This window comes from Pan paniscus, chromosome 10, assembly GCF_029289425.2.
Source record: "Pan paniscus chromosome 10, NHGRI_mPanPan1-v2.0_pri, whole genome shotgun sequence".
NCBI lineage: Eukaryota > Metazoa > Chordata > Mammalia > Primates > Hominidae > Pan > Pan paniscus.
This window is the reverse complement of record NC_073259.2, coordinates 31,851,964-31,871,315: the sequence shown is the minus strand read 5'-3', so window position 1 is coordinate 31,871,315 and position 19,352 is coordinate 31,851,964. Positions and strand designations below refer to the sequence as shown.

Sequence of the window (19,352 nt, the reverse complement as noted above, 5' to 3'; positions counted from 1 at the left end):
ACTGGATAGATGATGCTGCTGGTAAGAAAAACAGAAATTGTAGAAAGAAGAAATAGATTTTTCTGGCTGAGGTAGGAGTTTGGGGGTAGAAGGAAATGATAACATCTGTTTTCAACATGTTGAATTTAAGGTGCCTTTTAAACATTTAGGTTAATAATTTCTGTAGTATAGGAGACAGATCAGGAAGAGGAATATAATTTAGAAGTCTTCAGCAGTTAGAAAGTAAATGAAACCATGAAATTACAGCCATCCTTTGATATCTGCAGAGAATTGGTTCCAAGAACCCCAGGGAATACCAAAATCTGAGGATATTCAAGCCCCTGATATGAAATGTTGTAATATTTGCACATAACGTGTGCATATCTTCCCATATAATTTCAGTCAGTTCTAGATAATACCTAATACAGTGTAAATGTTATGTAAATAGTTGTTTTACTGTATTTTAAAATGTGTGTGTGTGTGTGTGTGTGTGTGTGTGTGTATCCCCCCCCAAATATTTTTGATCTGCAGTTGGTTGAATCTACAGATGCAAAACCAGTGGATACGGAGGGCTGGCTGTATGGTATTACACAGGAAGAGTTTACTGAGTGAGAAATGAGGTCAAGGATATTCTAGGTGGTCTTAGAAAAGCAGTCAGCAAAGGGTTTTGAGAAAAGAAGAAAATGTTTCTTGAGAAGATTAAGAGTAACATATTAAATGCTGCAGTGTATTTAAGGCTTTGGCATTCTTTCCAACTCATAGATTGTCCTCAGCAATAGATAAGATTACTTACCTTAACCTATATCATTTCTATTCAAGTCTGTAGAACTTTTTTCATCTTCTTTTCTTCTTTTTTTTTTTGCATGAGTATAAATTAAGGAAAAACAACAACAACCATGTTTACAATTTATTAGGTTCCCTGCAGATATATGTGGTATCTGATCAGAATAGGGAATACTTTTAAAGCAAGAAGCTAACAATTTTTTTTCACACCTGCAATCCTTGATACATAGAAGGAAATCTGATTGCGAAGACCTCTGTTCATACAGAATAACCTTAAAGATATAGGCTAGTCTTATTTCATACCTAAGTGATATACAAGTGTGTCAATAATCATTGATAGTGAAATTTTCCATCAACACAGGGTGCCTATGAGAATAAGATGATACAATTCCAGAGTATTTTGACAGTAGAAACTTGTATGTTAAAAATGAGGAGCTATGTGATAGGTCTAATTATATCTAAGGCAACAAACAGTCCTTTTGGCAATTCCTTGAATTTAGGAATGAAAATACTGGTTACGTATCTTTTAAAATACCATTTTGGAACTACTTAAAAAATACTTGACCAGGCACGGTGGCTGACCCCTATAATCTCAGCACTTTGGGAAGCTGAGACAGGGGAATCGCTTGAGTCCAGGAGTTTGAGACCAGCCTAGACAGCATAGGGAGACCCTGTCTCTACAAAACAAAACAAAACAAAACAAAAAATCAGCCAGGTGTGGTGGTGTGTGCCTGTGGTCCCAGGCTACTCAGGAGGCTGAGATGGATGGATTGCTTGAGCCTAGAGGTCCATGCTGCAGTGATCTGTGATCCTGCCATTAACACTTCAGCCTGGGTGACAGAGTAAGACCTGGTCTCAAAATGAAAAACAAACTTCCTTTTCCTTCTCCTTATTGTGTGTTTGCATAAAGATATTTATTAGACATGTGCACACATTCATGGTTCAACTCTTATTCATCTCAGGAAATCAGGACTATGGCGAATTTGAAATCATTTACTGACATCTATCATCTAGCATGCTACAGGATGGATTTTGGAAACCGTTAAGGTTTGACTGACTGGAATTTAGAAAGTCTGGATAAATTACATCCATATTTATGATGGTTCAATTTAATCAATCTTGGTTTGCACCGAAGCAAAACCACATATTGACTTTGGACCTATGCAAGGTATATAGGGCCATAGTGAGAAAGGGGAGAAGTTAAACTTGAAAATGATGATGGAAGAAATTTCAGTGACCACAGATTAATTTCTACTGCCTCAGTAAGAAATTGATCCAAGATAATTTGAGATGGGGTGTGTGAATGTTACAAAATACACATAATAATTTCAGTGTTCTATAATTTTTACAGTAGTAAATTTGCTGTGGTTTGTACATCTTCAAGGTATATCGAGAATCTCACCACTTCTTACCATCTCTATCACTAACAATCTTGGGCCAATCCATCATCATCTCTTGCTTATATTACTGCTCTAGTCTCTTAAATTTTACTGTATATTGGAATCACATGAAGATTTTTAAAAATACTGATGGCTTGGCCAAGCGTGGTGGCTCACGCCTGTAATCCCAGCACTTTGGGAGGCCGAGGCGGGCGGATCACAAGGTCAGGAGATTGAGACCATCCTGGCTAACACGGTGAAAGCCCGTCTCTACTAAAAATACAAAAAATTAGCTGGGCGTGGTGGCGGGTGCCTGTAGTCCCAGCTGCTCAGGAGGCTGAGGCAGGAGAATGGCGTGAACCCGGGAGGCGGAGCTTGCGGTGAGCCGAGATGGAGCCAGCCTGGGCAACACAGCGAGACTCCGTCTCAAAAAAAAAAAAAAATTACTGATGGCTGTCTCCCACCAGCAGTCATTCTGGCTTAACTAGGTTGCAATCGGGGCATCAGGACTTATTTAAAAGCTTCTGGTGTTGCTAATATACACTGCCCAAGTAATCAGAAAACCAATAATCTTTCCCTGAAGTAATTCATTTTGACCATATTTTTCTTCTAGGAGATGTATTAATTTAATTTGGGACCTTTCCATTTTCTAAAGTTTTAGAAGTAAGTCCTAGTGTATCCATTAGGCTTCTTAGTTGTGAGCAATGAAAGCTGACTCTGGCTGATTTAAGCTGAAATAAACTTTACTGATAGGATATTGAGTGGTTTACAGAGTTGGTAGAAGGCTGGATGGAGCCAGCCCTAGAAAAAGTGTATAAACAAAGGGGAGGCTAAACAACTAGAACCATGGCAAAACTCATGCCAGCGTGACCGTTACGGCTGTGTCTGCTAAATGATGACTGGATGCTGTTGATTGCACTTCTGGGTATGCTGGTCACTCTAGGCCACTACTGGTTCTGCTGCCTTCGGAAACTAGATACTGCTTTCACTATTGCTGTCATCAGAAAGAATTCTTTGTTGTCTCTGCTCTTTGTTACTAGGTTCTACATTCAAAATTGCTGGTGGGTACATCTCTGTGGGTAAGCATAGGCTGCCAGCAGGGCATGTGGAAAAGCATCTACATTTTCAGTTTTAATACTGGAAGATAGGCTCTGTTTTGCACCAGAATTTATGAAGTTAGGAATTCTTCAAACACAAGCAAGGGCTTGACATGCTTGGAGCCAACAAAATGACAGAAGTCTACTGCACATGGTATATCTTACAATGTGTTCTTTATTTTAGACATCAATTCATTGTTTGTCAGACTAACAGGCCATAGCATACTGGTGTTTTTACATAATTATTTTTAAACCTTTAGAGACTGCTACCACTTGTCCCTTAGCAAGCAGTAAGAGATAAAATAAATGACCAAGTAGCAAGCAAATTAATAAGAAAACTTGTACATATAGCTTCTTATGAGTACGTACTTACTATCTTTGGAAGTATAGATAACAGTGTATGTATAAAATAGCATGTTTCTAAATAATAAAAATGTTCCAAGTTTCTATGATGGAAATAATATGTCAATATTATATCTCAGCACTCTTCAATGGAATTATAATGTGGGCTACAGATGTAATACATATATGTAATTTTTAACTGCATTAAAAAGTAAAAAGAAGCCAGGTGCAGTGGCTCATGCTTGTAATCTTAGCACTTTGGGAGGCTGAGGTGGGAGGATCGGTTGAGGCCAGGAGTTCAAGACTAGCCTAGGCAATATAGCAAGGCCCTGTCTCTACCAAAAAAATTAAAAAATTAGCTGGACGTGGTGGCATGTACCTATAGTACCAGCTCCTTGGAAGACGGTGGTGGAAGGATCACTTGAGCCCAGTAGTTTGAGGCTGCTGTAAGCCATGATTGTGGCATTGCACTCCAGGCTGGGCAGTACAGCAAGATCCTGTCTCTAAAAAAAAGGGGAAAAAAAGTAAAAAGAAACAGACATTTAATTTTAATAATAATTTAACGTAATAATTTGAAATATTATTTCAACATGTAGTCAGTATAAATATTTAGGGGATAGGTTATATTCTTTTTTTTAATACTAAGTCTTCAAAACCTAGTATATATTTTACACTTAGAGCATAGCTCAATTCATACTGGCCACATTTCAAGTGCTTAATAGCCACATGTAGCCAAATGGCCGGTGCAGTTCTGTGGCATTCTGTAAAATACTATGTGACTTGCCAGTACTGCCGGCTAAACATACTACGGTTAATGAAGTGTTTGGTTATCCATTCTCAAAAAAGAAAACAAAGTAGCTTTTAAAATCCAACACAGGTCTGGGCACGGTAGCCCATGCCTGTAATCCTGGCACTTTGGGAGGCTGAGATGGGTGGATCACTTGAGGTCAGGAGTTCAAGACCAGCCTGGCCAACTAAAAGTACAAAAAGTACAAAAATAAAACACTCTACTGAAAATACAAAAATTAGCCAGGCATGGTGGTGGGTGCCTGTAATCCCAGCTACTTGGGAGGCTGAGGCAGGAGAATGGCTTGAACCAGGGAGGCGGAGGTTGTAGTGAGCCAAGATCGTGCCATTGGACTCCAGCCTGGGCAACAAGAGCAAAAAACTCCATCAAAAATAAATAAATAAATCCCACACAGTAGTTTTACTTGATTTTGCAGTGTTCTATAATTTTTTTATGTGTGGTGGAGGGAGAGGAGGCTTGAAATGGGGAAAAGGAGCCTAATTATTTTCAGTAGATTTTGTTTTTGTTTGTTATTTTTATTCTCGGAAGATTTAACTTTGCAGGGGATTGAGGTATTCCAGATAATGCCTTAAGGCAGAGGAAGGCAACATGTTGTAGTGCATTCAGAGTTTGCATGTGAATAATCAAATTAATCATGTTTTATTACATTTAACATATATGTCACTACTGGGCTTAGTATCTGATGGTTTGAAAATTAAAAAGGTGGTAGGGTAGTGACTGACTTTGTGCTTGATATTTTGTCTATCACATATGACTTATTTTCCATAGATAATTCATTTTGGCAGTAAATTTTGTGTTCTAATTATTTTTATTCTTGCAGGCTGCTGAATCAGGAATAATAAAAGTTAAAACAATTGCTGCACGAAACACTGAAATTTTGGCAGGTAATTTTTTGTATTAAAAATTTAATAATAAACAAAAATTTGACTAATAGTAAAAGTAGAATCTTTATTGTAAAAGCCATCAGTTTTCTGTAACATCTCTTCCTCATGCCCTAACATATGCTATTCATAATGATACAGAATGGGCAAAAGTCCATAACTTATGAACTGACTGTGTTTCCCAGAGACGAATGCTACAAAAATTCTCTGAAATCAGAAAGCTTAACACTACTGACTCCTTAAAGGCAAGGAATTTTTTCTTACTCATCTTCGCATTCTCCTCCACTTCCTGACAATCACCTGAGACACACCATAAAAAGCATTCAGTAATATTTGTTCCATTGTATTGAATGAAAGATTGGTTCTCAGTCCACCTTCTGTGATCTACTTTCTCTTTAATATAATACGAACAGTTCATAACATAGTCTTCTGTATTTAGTTGTACCATATGAATTTTGAGTCTTGGGATTAAGGCAGTATGATCATGAAAAAAGAATGAGAGTGAAGTAGAGAAAAGAAAACAAAAATATTTTCTTACCTTCTCTTGATTGAACCCGATTTTCAAGGAGGAATTTTCAGGAGTTTCTCTTTGGCATCCTTCTTTTCTACCCAGTCCACTCCTTTCTCTTCCTTGGTGCCTTTTGTTCTTGCCTCAATAATGAACATGGAAAAGAGGTAAACTGGCTTTTTTTTTTTTTAAGAATCTGTTATATGCAAGGCACTTATGTCATTCTATCTTACATAACAACCTTGTGGGGAAATATTATCTTATTTGATAGTAGAGCTAATTGAGATGTGAAGAGGTTAAGTTACTTGCCCAAGGTCACAGGAAAGGTGGTAGAACCAGATTAAAATCCAGGAGTGTTCAGGAGCCCATGTTCTTCCTGCTACAGTGTGCTACCATGGTATCACCAGGTTTCCACGTTAGCTACTTACTCCCAAGTATTACATACGTAACCAGTGCTTGCTTCAGTGATCCTTTAATCTGCATTTCCAGTTCCAGTAGTGCTGTTGATCTCAGCTAATCTATGAGGAAAGTAGTCCTATTAAATTAATTTACACAGAGTCCAAATAGTAAATAATCTCTTTAACTTTCATATACTTTACATTTTTTAAAAGGGATACCAGTAAATCTGTAACTGGTGGGATTTCAGAGTGTTATGAAATGAAATTAAGATTTTTGGGGTCAGATTAAGGATCAGGGGGCAAGAGTGGATTTCACTTAGGCTATCCAGCTTTGCTGGAAATTTGCCCTTAGCATAAGCGCTCCTCAATTACATCTGTTTCCCACAGCTTTTCCCCTGATTTTGAACAGTCTATCAAAACACCAAATAGTTTTATAACATTATGAACAGAAGTAAATAATGCTCTGTGTGCATATTGAGAAGGGGTATAGTGAAAGTGGTGGGTAAAGGCAGAGGTGCACATGGTAGGGTTAGGAAGGCTGGCAAGTGGGTTTTTTTTGTTTGTCTGTTTGTTTTTCCTGAGATGGACTTTCGCTCTTGTTGTCCCAGCTGGAGTGCAATGGTGTGATCTCGGCTTACTGCAACCTCTGCCTCCTGGGTTCAAGCGATTCTCCTGCCTCAGCCACCCGAGTAGCTGAGATTTCAGGTGCCCAACACCACATTTGGCTAATTTTTGTATTTTTAGTAGAGACAGGGTTTCATCATGTTGGCCAGGCTGGTCTCGAACTCCTGACCTCGTGGTTCTCCCGCCTCGGCCTCTCCAAGTGTTGGGATTACAGGCGTGAGCCACTGCGCCCGGCCAGCATGTGGGTTTTAATGGGAGATGTACATTAGGCAGATTAGCTACTGTGGGGAAATTGGTGTTTAAAGAAAAATGATGACCTGGATATTTTTATGTTGGAGACTTACCATAGGCCAATCGTATTAGAATATCACTGTAAATATTTAAAATATTTACTGTTGCTAATATCATTGTTGATACCGTGGTAAATCCTTAATTATTCTCCAGTAATACAAATTTTTATTGGTTTTATAGTTCGTGGAAGACTTTTTTTAAAAAAAGACTGATTTCCTCAGAGGATCACCGTTATTCCAGCATTCCATCCCAAGTAAAATGTCTAATAAATTACTCTTAAGATGAGTAAGAAAAATTTTGACTTAGTCGGTATGATTTAAATATATAGGCAGGCTGTTAATTTCATTTTAATTCAATTTGCATTATTCAAATCAAGTTAGAACAGATCTGGTGCAAATACAATTAATAGTCATGTTTTAATCTTTGTAGTATCCAGAGCCCATATACTTGAGGAGGTATATTCGCACTTAAACTTTATCCTAGTATTTTTTCTGAAGTATTTAAAGCAATTATACCTAAAAGTTATAGATTTATAGGCCACTATCATCTTGAAAATCAGAGGCTCTTCAAAACAGAGTTTAAATTAGTCAGTATATAGTTTCTAAACTATGTAATTAAGAGTACAGTTAATACTGTACTGAGAAAAATTTTTAGTTAACTTTTTAAAATTTCGTGAGAAGTATTTACTTCTTTATGGTACTTGAGACTATAGGAGACTATACTACTTTTGTGCTCTAATGTATGTCAAAAATACCAAACAATTGAGGAGTCTCAAATGAGATTGGATATTGAAATCTCATATGTCTCTGTATATTCAGAATATATAAAGATTTGTTGTAAGAATGATAACTTTTAATTTGGATCAAGTAGTTTAATTAATGATACTCAGCATAGATTTCTAGTCAACTTTAGTTTTCTTAGATTTATTTTCCAAGGGAATATTATTTATATTTCAGAATAAGTCTTTGCTTTACATCTCCCCTTCTTTTAAGCATCCTCCTTTAATGTTTATTTTTCTTTGTTTTCACTGCTGTCATGAATGCTGACATAAGTGGGAATGCTATGCCAGGTAATGTCAGCATTGATTCAGATGTACAGATCATTATTTCAAAATTTCCATTTTCTTTAAAAATAAAACTTTGAAAATGAGAGATAGCAACATAAAGTTTTCATTTACAAGGCCAAATGCCTTAATCTTACATTTATTATATGAATATTATATATTACAAATTGCGTTTATTGTCCTAGCTTATAGTATACTAAAAATTCAGAAATTCTTTGTTATACAAAAATTACATAATCTTCTTTTTGCATAAATATTTGTAACAAGGAAATCAATGAAGTTGTGGTATCTTTTAACATTGTATATTTAGCCCCTACCCCAAACCGTAGTGGTTACATCTACCTGTGGCTGCTTTCAGCTGCTGTCAGTATACATAAAGAATTTTTACATAAATAATCAGTAGATGTGACTTTTGTTCTTTTTTCACATGTTGTTCCCTCATCTTCTTTTTAAAGAGCTCATAACTAAAAGGTCTTTAAGTAGCAATGAGTAAATATACTTCGGAATTTTTTCCTGATTTTAAAAGGTAATTTATTTGCTTTTAAAATTGAATATATTTATATTTATATATTTAATATATTTTCTTATCAATAAATGTGCTTGTGATATTTTACAAACATCTATAGAATATATCATGCAACATATTCCTAATGAGTAAATAATTATGTAAGAATCATTAGAGGAGATATAAAAATGGGTAATGAAATTCACCTCCAGTCTATATGGAAATACAAGAAATACACTTGAAAGAAATGTTTGTGCCCTTCATTCTGTTTAGCCTACCTACTCCTTCATTTGGCTTTTGAAGACCTTTTCTAGAAACTTTTTCTTCTAGATGACATACTCCCTGAGGTCAGAGTCAACATCTTATTGTGACTTATGTTGCCAGTATTTAGCATCCTACATGGGAAATAGTAAGCCCTCTTTAAATGCAGGCTAATAAATAAATTACACTAAGAGGCAACTAAGTCGTTGCTGCCTCTAGTATGTTTTTCTACCTCTCTTTAATTTTACGTGATTTGAGTACGTGAGTTTTATCATCTTAAGTTCATGTCAACCAGATAACAGAAAAATGAAGGAGACTGACCCTCAGCATAGAATTTTTATACTATGTGGTTAATGCCAAGGTAGAAGTATAGAGAGGGTTGTTATGGGGACATAGGGAAGGCACCTAACACAGCCTGGGAATCTGAGACTGAGTCTGGAAGCCTGAGGAAGACTTAGTCAGGCAAATAAAATATAAAAGTATAAAGTAAAGGGGACTTCTTAAATACATGAGGTTTGTGTATAGAGCTTGGTGTATTCGGATACACTATTGAAGTGTTGCCTGACTGTAAAGTATGAAGGGGGAATAGGTGTCAGGAATTTCATAGGGGCCGTTATGTGATATCCTGAGCAGCATGATGGGAAGAGTTTGAGTCAGGGAAGTGACACGTTCATATTTATATTTTAAGTAAATTAGGATAGCAGTGTGGAGGATATATTTCAGTGTATCATCATTTAGGCAGAGATCTTTTGGGAAGCTATTTCTAAAATCCAGGCTAGAAGACACAAGGGGCTGTAAATAATGCCATTTTCAGAAATTGACCTGTTGAGCCAGGGAGATTACATAGTTTATCTACAGTACAGTGTGCTTTTATTTTTTCTTTTTTTCTTTTTAAAATTTACATTCTTATATCATTCGTGTTTTTTGTTATAAATATTTTTCTTTGATGCCAGTCTTTTTAAATGTTTTAAATTGCTGTATGATAGGGGAGGGATAGCATTAGAAGAAATACCTGATGTAGATGATGGGTTGATGGGTGCAGCAAACCACCATGGCATATGTATACCTGTGTAACAAACCTGCACGTTCTGCACATGTATCCCAGAACTTAAACTATAATAAAGAAAAAGAAATTAAAAAAATTTAATAAAATTGCTGTATGATATTTCAGCAAGTGGATTGTAGTTTAACAATTTCCTTATGTTAGGCATGTTTCAGTATTTAGAATTATTTCTTAATAAATTTCTATAAGTGGGATTATAAAGTTAAAGGGTATGAATATGTTTAAAATTCTTAGAATATGTTACCATACTGCTTTCCAAAAAGATGAAAGTTTATACCTTTACCAACAATAAGTGAGCATATTTTTATAACCTCCTTGCCAGGATTATTATTTTTAAAAGTCTTTTGGTAATTAAATAGACAAATGAATTCTCACTTCCACTAGATGTTGATCATTTTTCCCTGTATTAAATTATTCTTTTTTAAAATTTTACATTCATTTCTTCGAACTTTTGTGTTTTCCTTGTCAAATTGTTTGAGCTATTGATACAGGAAAAATATTAACCTCCCATCATGTTGATATCATATTTTTTCTAGGCCATTTACCTTTTAATTTTTTTATCTAGAAGCTTTTCAGTTTTATGTAACCTAACCACTTTTTCTGATTTCTTTTGTAGCTCTGCACTTAGGATGACCTTCTCCTTCTACATAGTTGATAGTCATTTTTATTTTATGGTTTGATTTTTCTTAATAATATGTAGGGTAATGTGAGGACTTAGATTTTTTCTTTTGCAAAATTACTAACCAATTGAACCAACATCATTTGCTAAATAGCCCTTCCCTTTCCTGTAATGTGCTTTTAATGTGAAACTGCCTAGACTTTCATTTGTCCTCATTCTTGGATCATTTAAATATATTTTCAGACGTTTTGAACCCACTAAAATACCTTTTAATGTTGTTAGGAATGTCAGTCTTCCCCAGAACTAGATTTTAAGCATTTTGAGTATCAAAATAATGTCTAAGTCACATTTTCTTTCATAAGAATTGAAGTTTATTTTTTAATGGCTGTTAAAATTTTTCACAATAAAACTTTTATTACACCTGTTAATATGATTCATAGTGGGGTATCCTAGTTTAATTCTTTTTTTCCAGGATAAAAACTGCAATTATGCAGTGAAACTGCTCAGAGCAAGGAAACCCCTAGGATATGGGGACCTGGTGGACCTTTTTCAGGTGTGTGAAAGTGCATCATTTGATCTCACAGTTATATAATTTGGAAATAAAATATTTATCCAACACATAGTGTTACTCTATTAAAGAGTTACACTTATTGAGGGACTTAGGCAGAAAATAAACTTTTTCTTTTATCCCTCTCCGTAACCTATTTTTATGTTTTAATGAAAATAGAAACAAATAACTTTCATCAAAAAGAATCAGCTTTTTCTGTTTTTTTTGTTTTGTTTTGTTTTTTTCTGGAATGACATACAAAATGGTTAAAGTAAAATGTCTTCTTTATATTGCTGTACAGCCTTTTCCTCAGTGTGATTTCTAAAATCTCAGTCCATAGGAAGGTATTTACGTAAAGCTATCATTAACTAACATATTATTAAAGTTATTGTGGAGAGTGGATATCTCTCAGTTGGAAGAGCAAGAATAATTTATACTTTTTTGGACTATTACCACTTTTTAAAGAAGAAAAGGAAAAGCAATAACTTTTTTCCTTATGATTTTTCTCTTACTGAATTATGATCTCAATACAGTGGATGTGTTTTTGTTTTTCAAAGTATACTTCAGAAGACTTAGAATAGATAAATAGGTTTTATTGTTTTGTTGATCATTTATTCTAGATAACATATAAACTTCCTTTTTGATTATTCTCATATAAATTGGGAGGGAAAAGATGAGAAATAGATGTTTGATTCCTTTGAATTACATTAAAATAAATTTAAAAATTAATTTCTATTACTACCGTAAGTTTATCTCGGCTTGATAGACCTGGTTGTAGCCAACATGTACACAGCATTTCACCATGACTCACCTTATTTTGTTGATTTTAATATGCACAGTTTTTTCACCTTTTAACATCCCCTGATTGGTATGCATCTTGCAGTTGATGGCATCTTAGAATCATTATGAGCCAGGTGATGTTGTAGTTATCTTTTTCAATATGTGCATGAACTTGTTCATGGTTCTTCATGTTATTATCACATCAGTTGAGTTGCATGCATTGTTGATACCACATACGTTGAGTTGAATTGCTGTTTAAAGTGTCACCCTAGTTATTGAAAACTTTCTGTTAACATCTATGGTAAGATGAAAAAAGCACCAGTAACAAAACATGCAGAATGGGTGCCATTGACTTAGAAGAAAATCTCAGAGACAATAGTGAAGTATTCTTTCAAGAAATAAGGTGTTCATTCCCAGTGCTGTTTATGGCCCAGAGGATGAAATTGTGAAGAAAAATTCTAAGTGATTAGAAAGCATTGTGTCGTAGTTTAATTGTCACTGACTTCTTTTGTTGTTGTGATACTATGGGTATGTCTTAAAATCATTGGCATCTTAAACCCTATGAAAGTATATCTTCTTTTTTGTTTTTTATGAAAATGAGTTCATTTTCCTTTATTTGTCTGAAGACTTCAGGCAGACAACTTTAAAGTGCAAATCACTGGGTCCTCTTTTAACTTCCATTATTGTCAGGTTGCTATGTACCATAAGGAATGGCAGCATAATGTTGTAGGAAGAATAGTGAACCAGGAGTTAGAAGACATACGGTATTTTCAAATTCTGGCTTTACTACCTACTTACTATATCAGTAGGGCTGCATCAGGCCCTGTAAACTCTCTAAGATTATTGAGATGCTGAAATGAGAAACATATTAACACATAAAAATTATAAATGTAACTTGGTTACTATTAAGAGCTTTTAATTTGCCTGAATAGCATTTAATAAGGAGTGTTCAGCAGAGATAGGGATTGCCTCACACTTCAGTGGTTCTGGCAGGATTAAATCTGGTAGGATATTTAATCATTTTATTGAAGCTTTATGAGGAGCTTTATGGTCATCATCTTTTAATCATTCATATCGTTATGGAAAATTTGTCTCTAGGTTTGAATCAAAACCTTTGTGTACAAGAAAGCAAGGGAATAAGGACAGGGAGCCCTTTTGGGAACACTGTTCATTGCCAGTTACATTTGCCATCTTTAGCTGTGCTAAATCAGTAATTTATGCTGGCATACTGAGGGACTTTGCAGCGCAGGCTGTAGGAAGTTGTAGTCTTAATTTACCATACCATAAAGACAGCTTTGGAAGAAGAAGATGAGGATTTAAATGATAAAATTAATGTTAACACTGGTTTTACATTTTTAATGGTGATTCTGAATTACTTTGTGTCAATTTCTTTTGAGAAACATTTTAAAACTTAGATTTATATGTCTTTATTGCATGTCTTGCCTCAAAAAATAACTGATAGAGTTAGTTCTTTTAATAAAAAATAATCACAGCCGGGCACGGTGGCTCACGCCTGTAATCCCAGCACTTTGGGAGGCTGAGGCGGGTGGATCACGAGGTCAGGAGATGGAGACCATCCTTGCTAACATGGTGAAACCCCGTCTCTACTAAAAATACAAAAATTAGCCGGGCATGGTGGTGCATACCTGTAATCCCAGCTACTTGGGAGGCTGAGGCAGGAGAATCACTTGAACCAGGGAGTCAGAGGTTGCAGTGAGCCAAGATCGCGCCACTGCTCTCCAGCCTGGGGACAGAACAAGATTCCGTCTCAAAAAAACAAAACAACAAAAACCAAAAAGACACACACAGACACACACACACATACACACATACACACACACAAACACACAAAACAAATAATCGCTTATGAGTTTAATGTTCTCTTGACTTGGAATTCCATGTCATTCAAATTCTGTAAGGATGACAAACTTGTCTTATCCATCTTTGTGTAGTCTTTCAGTAAATGTGTGTAGATTTAATTTCATTTTGTAAATTTAATTATGTGTAATTCAGTTTGTGCATTTTCTAACCTCTTACATTTTTATTGCCACTTAAAAACTTCTGAGTGAGCTGGCTTGGTAGAAGAAGTTAAATTAAGGTTTGGAATTATAGCATGTGTACCCAATTAATTTAAAGTGCTGTTTCAGTAATAAGAGGAGTAATGTTATTGTTTTTAATGAAATGTGTTTATTTCTTGAAGAAATTAGGGCTGTTTAAATTCAAGGCATATAATAAAATTCTAGGAAATTTCTTAATATTCATTTACAAGTATTGTGGGGATGATGTATGTACTATTTTTAATGATTCTATTCTAGGGTGGGAATTCTTATTTATGTTTTCCCTCCTGCAGTATATGAAGAAATAGAGTGCTTTTTTCAGGTGGGAAAGAAGTTTTGAAAATCCATGTCCTAACAGAGTTTGTAGCAGAAGATGGAGGAGAACCAAAGGACAGAGTGTTAGGAGAAAAGCATGGGAAAGCAGTAGTTAAGGCGTATAGCTTAGATACAGAGTCTGGAGTGTCTGTCCAAGGTATTTTAACTCTTGCTACTTGATTTTTGTTTTGGTGTTTATTTTACTTAAAGTGGATTTTTTTTGAGATCGCTATTACTGGTTGTAATTATATAAAAATGCATTCTTAATTATAGATTAATTTTAATAATTTACTTTATATGTGTTCTAAATGAAGCACTGAAAGAGAACAGCTCAGAGGTTGTACAGCCTTTTTTAATGGGTTGTGGAACCAAGGAACCGAAGATCACTCAGCTATGTTTGGCTGCTATTCAGAGACTCATGTCACATGAAGTCGTGTCTGAGGTAATATGAAGATTTTATCTAAACTTCACCTAAGAGTTGAATCAGAAGTTTTCATGAAAGGAGAATGAAACATACCTGATATTTAATATAAAACTTTTACAAATAGCAATGTGCTTGGAGAAAATGGCTTTATTTAAAAATATTGCCAAATTTTCTCCTCATTAAACACTCACAAACAAGTATTTTTGCAAGTCATTTGTAATCTAAGAAGTCACAGTTCAGTAATGTAGATGAAAATTTTGAGACTCAAGCAAGTTTTCAATTTAATTGGTTATTTAATTTTTCTTTTATAAAAAGAGGAGGGAAGAGCATGACTCTCTTTCCTAGATTATATGGAGTAATAATTTGTTTTTCATTAACTTAAACGTATTGTTCATATCTAACCTTATGATGGAAAAATGAGAAAAAATATTTCTTAACCATGCATCTGCATGTTGGTCTCAAATTTAATGGTGTTATTCTTAATTTTGTACTCCATAAGTACTATAATAGAAGTGATAAATGTTTTGACATTAATGTATCATCTTAAACAATGTCAGATTTAATTGAGTGTGCCAATGTGTTGTTAATATGGGTTGCATTTTTTTTCTGTAGCATACTGTAAATGAAGTATTTGTATCTGAAACAGCAGGCTCATAGCTAATTTGCATATGTTCGTATTATTCATGTCCAAATACAATCTATCAACATTATTGTAGAAATGAGCTGTGATTTTGACTAGGTATTACAAAACTGCTTGCTGCTATTTGTATATATTCAAATAGGATATTACAATTTTTGAGGGAGAGAATTGATTGTAAGTCCTAAATTACTTGAGAGATGTGTTTGGATCTAGAGATCTAAAAATATGGGTTTTGTTATTGTGATCAAGAAATCCTCTTCAGCTGATGTAGGTTTGTATATCTTCTCTTATTTAGGGACATCAACATCTATATTGTATTTGTTGACAATAATTAAATAACTATTTTACAGACTGCAGCTGGAAATATAATTAACATGCTTTGGCAGCTAATGGAGAATAGTCTTGAAGAACTTAAGCTACTTCAAACAGTTCTTGTTCTTTTAACAACCAATACAGTAGTTCATGATGAGGCACTTTCTAAGGTAGGAAAACTGTTTGCCAGAGTTCATATGTGCTTTGAGACACTATTTGAATAAGCTGGCTGAAAGAGAAAAGCTTGGTGCCATTTGAACTAAAAGCAACTTCCCTACAGCTATGGCGATGATTGACATTGCATGTTAATAACTGTTGGTACCTTATTTTTTCCAGGTTAGAGTTGAAATCACGTTGGGGTGCTTAAGCAAAGCCCCTTGGGTACAGCCAACAGGCTGAGTTGTGAATAGGAAATGGAAAAAAGAGAGAAAGTAGCCCAAGAGTAAGAATAGGGAAGGAGGGAACTAAGAAAAAAAAACGTGTTGTAAGATCACAAGGTTAGGAGATCAAGACCATCCTGGCTAATATGGTGAAACCCCGTCTCTACTAAAAATACAAAAAATTAGCCAGGCGTAGTGGCGGGCGCCTTGTAGTCCCGGCTACTTGGGAGGCTGAGGCAGGAGAATGGCGTGAACTCAGGAGGCAGAGCTTGCAGTGAGCCGAGATCGTGTCACTGCACTCCAGCCTGGGCGACAGAGTGAGACTCCGTCTCAAAAAAAAAAAAAGATACTGCCTTGAGTATTTTAGATTCCCTGTGATAGCTCTCCCCACCCATAATTTCACATGTATATAGTATGTAAACCGGACAGTTCAAATATGTTTCTTAAATGGCTAGACAAATCTTCTTTCACCATTTATACTAGATAAGATTGCATGTATGATGGCTAGTTCTCATTTTGTCATCACTCCCACCCACTTTGGAACATGTAAGAGCCATTCTATTATTTATTTCACTTTTTAAAAAGTTTTTTATTATGAAATATTTCTAAAGAACAGAAAGTAGAGAGTACCATAGCAGTAAATGAATTATAGTCTAAGGAATTTTTTAGACTCTCAGTAATAGCTTTATTATAATTTGCATGGCTTATAAAGAAGTACAGTATACTGTCACATTAAGCTGTGTATACTATATCAAGTGATGTTCTTAGATCATAATGAGATTTTAATTGCAAATAGTTTATTCTTTTAGGCTTATATGAGCTATATAAATATTATATATATTTTTGTATATCCTTTTGTGTATCGTTCGTCTTGGTTTCTAGCTATCAAATTATTGTTCTGATGCATATATTTAAAGTTTTATTAAAGGTTTTCATTTGCTCTACTAAAGAAATAAGAACTGGTTATAGGATTTATTTTAGTATGTTGGTTAATTTGGAAATGCAATAATTGGGGATGAGAAAAATAAAGTATAAAGAAATAGTATAAAATTGAGTAATATGAAGGCTTCTATGTAACTATGTACTGTGTCTTTCCTTTATGTTGAAATCTAAAGAGTAGTAGCGATATCAAAGGCTTGTGTCTTTTAAAATTTTTAATATAGTTAAGGTGATAGGCATTGATTCTAAAACTACCATTATGTTTTTCTCCAAGAATGACTTCTTTTAAAAGTAGAAAACTTTTGGAAGGATAAATAGGAGAAAATCTTTGTGATACTGGGGTAGGTAAAGATTTATTAGGGCACAAAAACTAAAATCCTTGAGTAAGCCACAGAATGTGGGAAAATACAAATATCTGACAAAGGACTTATATCTAGACTATATAAAGAACTCTTAAAATTCATTCGTAACGAACTAGAAATACCATTTGACCCAGCCATCCCATTACTGGGTATATACCCAAAGGACTATAAATCATGCTGCTATAAAGACACATGCACACGTATGTTTATTGCGGCACTATTCACAATAGCAAAGACTTGGAACCAACCCAAATGTCCAACAACGATAGACTGGATTAAGAAAATGTGGCACATATACACCATGGAATACTATGCAGCCATAAAAAATGATGAGTTCATGTCCTTTGTAGGGACATGGATGAAATTGGAAATCATCATTCTCAGTAAACTATCACAAGAACAAAAAACCAAACACCGCATATTCTCACTCATAGGTGGGAATTGAACAATGAGATCACATGGACACAGGAAGGGGAACATCACACTCTGGGGCCTGTTGTGGGGTGGGGGGAGGGGGGAGGGATAGCATTATGAGATATACCTAATGCTAAATGACGGGTTAATGGGTGCAGCACACCAGCATGGCACATACACACATATGTAACTAACCTGCACATTGTGCACATGTACCCTAAAACTTAAAGTATAATAAAAAAAAAATTCATTCATAACACAGACAACCCAATTAAGTATAGACAAATGGTTTCAACAGACACTTCATTAAAATAATATATTCAAATGGGTGACAAACACATGAAAAGAAGTTTAGTGTTATTATTAGGGACACAAATTAAAACCATAAGGAAATAGTATTATGCTTCCATTAGAATAGTTACAATGAAAAAAGACCGTACCAAGTGTTATGGAGGATGTAGGGATAGTTCTGAATTCACGTATACTGCTGGCAGAAATGTAAAATTGTAAAACCACTGGGGAAACTGGCGGTTTCTTTCTTTTCTTTTCTTTTCTTTTTTTTTTTTGAGATAGTGTCTTGCTCTGTTGCCCGGGCTGGAGTGCAGTGGTGCAACTTTGGCTCACTGCAACCTTCCACCTCCCAGGCTCAAGGGATTCTCGTGCCTCAGGCTCCCAAGTAGCTGAGATTACAGGTGTGTACCACCACACCCAACTAATTTTTGTATTTTTAGTAGAGACAGGGTTTCACCATGTTGGCCAGGCTGGCCTTCAAATCCTGGCCTCAAGTGAACCGCCCACCTCAGCCTCCCAAAGTGCTGGGTTTACAGGCGTGAGCCACCATGCCCAGCCAATTGGCGGTTTCTTAAAAAGTTAAACCTATTCTTACCAGATGACCCATCCATTTCACTTCCAGATATTTACCCAAGATAAATGAAAACATATGTCCTCACAGTGACTCATATATGTGAATGTTCATAGCAGCTTTTTTTTTTTTTTTAACGATAGTCAGAACCTGGAAAATTCACCAGCAGGTAAATGGATAAGCAAAATATGGTGTACTCGTACAATAGAATACTGCTTGGTAATAAAAGGTACAAACTACTGATAAACAGAACAAAGTGGATGAATTTCACAACTATTATTCTAAGTGGAAGAAGGTGGGCCCACATGAGCACATACTGAATTAATCTGTTCATATAAAAATCTTAGAAAATGCCCATTGATCTGCAGTGAATAAAGCACATGGATGTTTGCCTGGGGCCACGGGTAGAGGAAGAGATGGGTGGCAAAGGAGCACAAGAAAACTTTTGGGGTGATGGAAATATTTCGTTTGTCAATTGTGGCCATAGTTTCATGGGCCCACATGTTTGTCAGAACTCATCAAATTATATAAGTTTAAGGGATTCTATAATTTATTGTATATAAATTACATCTCAATAAACTTGAGTTTTAAAAGAAAAAAATGACTCCTTTTAAAAGTTTCATAATTTTATTTATTTATGTGCTTAGCAATCACATAGCTTCTCCAGATCATTAAGTGATACAACAAACTTTGAGTTCATGTTATTTGCAAAGCACGTC

General features: G+C 35.2%; 1 protein-coding gene across 7 annotated transcripts in view; it reads left to right on the top strand.

The window, feature by feature from the left end:
- Window positions 1-19,352, top strand: part of MON2 (MON2 homolog, regulator of endosome-to-Golgi trafficking) — a 131,456-nt gene that overhangs the window by 12,247 nt on the left and 99,857 nt on the right. For 3 of the 7 annotated variants that reach the window (XM_055096521.2, XM_003824814.6, XM_003824813.6), the window contains exons 2-4: window positions 5,209-5,272; window positions 14,615-14,742; window positions 15,715-15,846. The exons of 2 other annotated variants lie outside the window; for them this stretch is intronic. In XM_055096521.2, the coding sequence (XP_054952496.1) occupies window positions 14,656-14,742; window positions 15,715-15,846 (219 nt within the window). In that variant the 5' untranslated portion in view covers window positions 5,209-5,272; window positions 14,615-14,655. Of the gene's footprint in view, window positions 1-5,208; window positions 5,273-8,142; window positions 8,160-11,073; window positions 11,155-14,614; window positions 14,743-15,714; window positions 15,847-19,352 lie in introns of those variants that run through there. 2 more of the 7 variants (XM_055096520.2, XM_055096522.1) reach the window with 2 other exon arrangements.